The sequence below is a fragment of the Bidens hawaiensis genome, unplaced genomic scaffold (genome assembly GCF_021521415.1).
Source record: "Bidens hawaiensis isolate Kalapana, Puna unplaced genomic scaffold, B.hawaiensis_p1.1 tig00025201_1, whole genome shotgun sequence".
NCBI lineage: Eukaryota > Viridiplantae > Streptophyta > Magnoliopsida > Asterales > Asteraceae > Bidens > Bidens hawaiensis.
Genome location: NW_027494017.1, coordinates 185,145 through 192,092, shown reverse-complemented (window position 1 = coordinate 192,092; position 6,948 = coordinate 185,145). Strand labels below are relative to the sequence as shown.

The window sequence follows — 6,948 nt, the reverse complement described above, 5'->3', positions numbered from 1 at the left end:
ATCACAAGGCACCGAAACGTGATGCTATATCAGCAAATACGTTTTCACTACATGGAATGGTGAGCCCACCCATTGGATGGTCGTACTCAAACTGTTCCTCCGCCAGTTGCAGTAGTTCTTGAAATTCTGGCCGGCTTAAGAGTGATACGCGAACAAGAAATCGTCTTTTCTCTACTTCACCGATGTAAACAACAAAATATCCTTTCGGAATGTATATGGGTGTTGCTGCACTCCTTCCATTCGAGAATGATCGTCTCAGAATCTGCTTTGCTTGTGTGATCCGTGGCATAAAGATGGCCATTTACCTCTCTCTGAAGGTTTAGTAGTGTTTCTACAAGAAGATTGTTGATGGAGAAAAAAAAAACTTGGTAAAAGACTTTTTGGAGTATGGAAGTTGTGGTTGATTTGCTTTGAAACACTAAATGGCTTAAGTAGCCAGCTGGTTGCACAAGATAGTAGACATTGACACATGATTGGAAAGTAAATTCACATGGAATTGTCTCTCTTTATTGAAAGGACCCAAAATAATTTGAATGACGTTTATGAACCTGAACGACCTGTTCCATTAAATATCCAACAGAAAATCCCTTATGGTCCCTGTCAGATGTTTGATGCCTAATCTTTAATATGTAGGACATTCCGCATTTTAACCAAATAACCTATAATGAATTTTTTTTTGGTTCAAATGTGACCTGTTTAAGGCTTAGATTTCACATTTTGGCAAACCTATCGTAGCAATTTGTAAAAACTCAGCTGACATGGTTACAACATAACGGACCCATTGACCTTAATTATAAATATATTAGGAGTATCTATGTTATTAGGATAAGAGTAGATAATTAAGAGATAGTTTTGTTAAATTTCAGCACAATAACCTCTGACTATAGAAATCGGCAACACACACACATATATATATATGATTAATTTCTTTTGAGAACCACTTTGAGTTTTAAGAACTCAAAAGAACTCAACATAACAATTTTTTTTTTGAATTTTTTTACACATGAGTAATATGTAAGTGTAAGTGATGTACAAAAAATTACGGTATTTTTTTACATACCGAATCGACTTTTTACACATATGTAACTAATGTTTAAACTTGTGTAATTATCAAAAAATATTTATTCTTTCTCCTGTTTCATTTTTTAATTAAGTTTAATCTCAGCCACATATTTCATATCATTTAATTAAATGTATGGTTCAAAATTGAGTTCTTAAATTTCTTAAAACTCATCATGGTTCTCAAAATAACCCTCCCATATATATATATATATATATATTCTATAGTGACTGTTTAATCCGCTTATGATTCGTGTCTCCATAGACCTAGAAAGAATCTTTCGGTACCTTTAATGCGTAACACATACACTCGTGAATCCAGGTACAAGAATTTCGAAGATCATAGAAGCACATGCTGAATTTCTTTGAAATAAAGACTTAATTAGTTGTATAATTAGGTTCAGAATAACGGTTGTGATTGAAAATGATCAGAGAGTAGCCATGGACCGTAATGCGAATAGTGAGAAATGGTATACAGCTTTTGCGGTCGCATGCTAGTTAATTTACATAACCCACATAACCTGTTTGTCGTTTTTAACCATGTACTACATTTTACATAAAACATATGTATAGCGGGTCAAAGCGTTCCAGCTAACCTTGTAGTTCCAGTTTGAACTTAGGGTAGTCAAGCCTAAACTCCAACTCAATCGAATTCCACATTGTTTGTGATGCACCAATGAATAGTTGTGGTTGGCGAACCAAACACAACGAATTAAATTGTAATTGTAATTGATGTCAATTGCATGAGTAATATGTGTATTGAACCTTTACCGCATGACTCTTTCCCTTTGTTTCAATCCTTTTTTTTTTTTTTTTTTTTTTTTTTTTTATAAAAAACAGATCCTTAATAAATCATATACACTTCCATCGCTTTTCGTAATATATCTGGTTAAAATTCAGCCTACAAAAATTGAAGAACGTGAAATACGTATTTCATCCAAATGGTGATTGCTTATGGCATAAGTTATATGTCGTTCAATAAACTTGAGATTGCTCCAAATTTGAATTTCACAATTTTTTTTTACGAATCTCTATTTACAAATATGTGTAAGATCCTAGTTGATGTTCTTTACAAAAATGTTATATGATAAATAATGTATCACAAGGTACCGAAACGTGATGCTAGATCAGCAAATACGTTTTCACTACATGGAATGGTGAGCCCACCCATTGGATGGTCATACTCAAACTGTTCCTCCGCCAGTTGCAGTAGTTCTTGAAATTCTGGCCGGCTTAAGAGTGATACGCGAACAAGAAATCGTCTTTTCTCTTCTTCGCCGACGTAAACAGCAAAATATCCTTTCGGAATGTCCATGGGTGTTGCTGCACTCCTTCCATTCGAGAATGATTGTCTCAGAATCTGTTTTGCTTGTGTGATCCGTGGCATAAAGATGGCCATTTATCTCTCTCTGAAGGTTTAGTAGTGTTTCTACAAGAAAGTTGTTGATGGAGAAAAAAATATTCGGTAAAAGGCTTTTTGGAGTATGGAAGTTGTGGTTGATTTGCTTTGAAACACTGAATGGCTTAAATAGCCAGCTGGTTGCACAAGATAGTAGACATTGACACATGATTGGAGAGTAGCTTCACTTGGAATTGTCTCTCTTTATCGAAAGGACCCAAACTAATTTGAATGACATTTATGAACCCGAACGACCTGTTTCAATATATATCCAACAGGAAATCCCTTATGGTCCCTGTCTGATGTTAGATGCCTAATCTTTAATATGTAGGACATTCCGCAATTTAACTAAATAACCTATAATGAATTTTTTGTGTGGTTCAAATGTGACCTGTTTAAGGGTTAGATTTCACATTTTGGCAAACCTGTTGTAGCAATTTGTTAAAACTCAGCTGACATGGTTACAACATAACGGACCCATTGACCTTAATTATAAATATATTAGGAGTATCAACGTTATTAGGATAGGAGTAGATAATTAAGAGATAGTTTTGTTAAATTTCAGGACAATAACCACTGACTATTGAAATCGGCAACATAAATATATATATATATATATATTCTATAGTGACTGTTTTATCTGCTTATGATATGTGTCTCCATGGACCTAGAAAGAATCTTTCGGTACCTTTAACGCGTAACACATACACTCGTGAATCCAGGTACAAGAATTTCGACGATCATAGAAGCACATGCTGAATTTCTTTGAAATAAAGACTTAATTAGTTGTATAATTAGGTTCAGAATAACGGCTGTGATTGAAAATGATCAGAGAGTAGCTATGAACCGTAATGCGAATAGTGAGAAATGGTATACGGCTTTTGCGGTCGCATGCTAGTTAATTCACATAACCCACATAACCTGTTTGTCGTTTTTAACCATGTACTGCGTTTTACGTAAAACATTTGTATAGCGGGTCGAAGCGTTCCAGCTAACCACGTAGTTCCAGTTTGAACTTAGGGTAGTCAAGCCTGAACTCCAACTCAATCGAATTCCACATTGTTTGTGATGCACCAATAAATAGTTTTGGTTGGAGAACCAAACACAACGAATGAAATTGTAATTGATGTCAATTGCATGACTAATATGTCTATTGAACCTTTACCGCATGAATCTTTCCCTTTGTTTCAATCTTTTTTTTTTTTTTAAAAAACAGATCCTTAATTAAGCATATACACTTCCATCGCTTTTCGTGTATATATCTAGTTAAAATTCAGCCTACAAAAATTAAAGAAAGTGAAATACGTATTTCATCCAAATGGTGATTGCTTATAGCATAAGTTATATGTCGTTCAATAAACTTGAGATTGCTTCAAATTTGAATTTCACAAATTTTTTTTACGAATCTCTATTTACAAATATGTGTAAGATCCTAGTTGATGTTCTTTTCAAAAATCTTATATGATAAATAAAGTATCACAAGGCACTGAAACGTGATGTTAGATCAGCAAATACGTTTTCACTACATGGAATGGTGAGCCCACCCATTGGATGGTCGTACTCAAACTGTTCCTCCGCCAGTTGCAGTAGTTCTTGAAATTCTGGCCGGCTTAAGAGTGATACGCGAACAAGAAATCGTCTTTTCTCTTTTTCGCCGACGTAAACAGAAAAATATCCTTTCGGAATGTCCATGGGTGTAGCTGCACTCCTTCCATTCGATAATGATAGTCTCAGAATCTGTTTTGCTTGTGTGATCCGTGGCATAAAGATGGCCATTTATCTCTCTCTGAAGGTTTAGTAGTGTTTCTACAAGAAGGTTGTTGATGGAGAAAAAATATTCGGTAAAAGGCTTTTTGGAGTATGGAAGTTGTGGTTGATTTGCTTTGAAACACTGAATGGCTTAAATAGCCAGCTGGTTGCACAAGATAGCAGACATTGACACATGATTGGAGAGTAGCTTCACATGGAATTGTCTCTCTTTATCGAAAGGACCCAAAATAATTTGAATGACATTTATGAACCCGAACGACCTGTTTCAATATATATCCAACAGGAAATCCCTTATGGTCCCTGTATGATGTTAGATGCCTAATATTTAATATGTAGGACATTCCGCATTTTAACCAAATAACCTATAATGAATTTTTTGTGTGGTTCAAATGTGACATGTTTAAGGGTTAGATTTCACATTTTGGCAAACCTGTTGTAGCAATTTCTTAAAACTCAGCTGACATGGTTACAACATAACGGACCCATTGACCTTAATTATAAATATATTAGGAGTATCAACGTTATTAGGATAAGAGTAGATAATTAAGAGATAGTTCTGTTAAATTTCTAGACAATAACCACTGACTATTGAAATCGGCAACGTAAATATATATATATATATATATATATATATATATATATATATATATATATATATATATATTCTATTGTGACTGTTTTATCTGCTTATGATTCGTGTCTCCATGGACCTAGAAAGAATCTTTCGGTACCTTTATCGCGTAACACATACACTCGTGAATCCAGGTACAAGAATTTCGACGATCATAGAAGCACATGCTGAATTTCTTTGAAATAAAGACTTAATTAGTTGTATAATTAGGTTTAGAATAACGGTTGTGATTGAAATTTACCAGAGAGTAGCAATGAACCGTAATGCAAATAGTGACAAATGATATACGTCTTTTGCGGTCGCATGCTAGTTAATTTACATAACCCACATAACCTGTTTGTCGTTTTTAACCATGTACTGCGTTTTACGTAAAACATTTGTATAGCGGGTCGAAGCGTTCCAGCTAACAACGTAGTTCCAGTTTGAACTTAGGGTAGTCAAGCCTGAACTCCAACTCAATCGAATTCCACATTGTTTGTGATGCCCCATTTAATAGTTGTGGTTGGCGAACTAAACACAACGAATGAAATTGTAATTGATGTCAATTGCATGACTAATATGTGTATTGAACCTTTACCGCATGACTCTTTCCCTTTGTTTCAATCCTTTTGTTTTCTATAAAAAGCAGATCCTTAAGTAATCATATACACTTCCATCGCTTTTTTATATATATTTGGTTAAAATTCAGCTACAAAAATTAAAGAACGTGAAATACGCATTTCATCCAAATGGTGATTGCTTATTGTAAGGCCCGGTTTTGTTTAATTAAGTCTTTCGTATTTGTATCATTTTAGTTTTCGTTTATGTTCGTTTACGTTTATATGTAATGGGCCCGAGGCCTTTTGTACTTGTTGCCTATTGGGCTTGTTATTAATGGAATGGTGTATAACATACCCACACTATATAATGTGTGTGTATGGAATACACCAAACAACTCTTGCACTTTCATTTTATCCAAGTCTTCCATATTCTCTCTAACTTCAAAAATTCTCTCTAACCCTTAACCCTCCTCTCTTACTTTCGGCCTCCACTAACCCCACCACAAGATCCGAGATCTCGGTCCTTGTAGGTTCCCAGCCGGATCTACACACGAGTATCTCGTAACACGAGGGTGCGGAATCCCCACGTAATACGATACGAGTGTAAGATATATAATACGTTGAGACGATACACAAGCACACGTTACAATACTAATAAACACGTTGTATTGCAACACTTCAACACGTGATCTCAATTATCACAAGATACGTTCTTGACCGACTTTTTTTTAAACAACCCGAAGTTAGGCATATATAGGCCTCGACAACTTCGCCTAACATACTAGGCGAAGTTGTCTTAACTTCGCTTGGCTACAAGTTCGCTTACATCAGACGAACTTGTGTGACACCATATCTAAAACCGAAACAAACAATCTAACACGATTACAGACACATACAAAACAAAAGATACTGAACTACTGACATTATTCACCAACAGACTCTCCCTTGGTAGAAGCTTCATATCTCTATCTTCAATCACGTGTCTAGTAATCTCAAAATCTTGTGTCACCCGTCTTCAAGCATGAACACCCTGTCTGACACACACAGAGACCACTCTCTGGCTTCATCTTTCCATGCAGGAATATAGAATATCTTCCTATCGTTTAGCACCCGCAAGTCAACTTGAGACAAGTTTACCAAGTGCATGGGATCATACACTCTCAGAATCTCTTGTTCGTCTTCATCTTCCATAACCGCTTCAGCTGTTTGACTATCAACGTACCACCACTTTAGATTCTTTAAAACATCCTTGGGCATTGTCTTCATCGGCACTTCTTTCAAACACCGAACCGGCTTATATTTCATCACCATCCAAGGTTTGCCATCAGCTCTCATTCCTCTTTCCTTTTCTTCAACTAGCTTCCCTTTCTGCGGCTTTAACAACTCAAACTTTTTCTCTTTCACACTTTCTTTCCACACAATCTTCCCAATAATTCTGGCCATATTATCATCACTTCTATTAATCAACCCCAATTTAGCCAAATCCTTCACCTCACACTCAGGCAAGGTATTGAGAGATTTCAACATCCTCTTAAAATACTGAATCCCAT

General features: G+C 35.6%; 2 protein-coding genes across 2 annotated transcripts; both read right to left on the bottom strand.

The window, feature by feature from the left end:
• Window positions 1–2,057: 2,057 nt before the first annotated feature.
• LOC143571132 (auxin-induced protein 15A-like) lies at window positions 2,058–2,647 on the bottom strand. The gene has a single exon (XM_077056635.1). It carries the CDS (start codon window positions 2,456–2,458, stop codon window positions 2,159–2,161), a length of 300 nt encoding a protein of 99 aa, XP_076912750.1. The 5' UTR covers window positions 2,459–2,647; the 3' UTR covers window positions 2,058–2,158.
• Window positions 2,648–3,934: 1,287 nt separating this feature from the next.
• On the bottom strand, window positions 3,935–4,234 carry LOC143571140 (auxin-induced protein 15A-like). The gene has a single exon (XM_077056642.1). It carries the CDS (start codon window positions 4,232–4,234, stop codon window positions 3,935–3,937), a length of 300 nt encoding a protein of 99 aa, XP_076912757.1.
• Between the last annotated feature and the right edge of the window lie 2,714 nt (window positions 4,235–6,948).

Bases quoted from the DNA above. Each gene is read 5' to 3' on its own strand.
- LOC143571132 (XM_077056635.1), bottom strand. From the start codon at position 2,458: ATGGCCATCTTTATGCCACGGATCACACAAGCAAAACAGATTCTGAGA.
- LOC143571140 (XM_077056642.1), bottom strand. From the start codon at position 4,234: ATGGCCATCTTTATGCCACGGATCACACAAGCAAAACAGATTCTGAGA.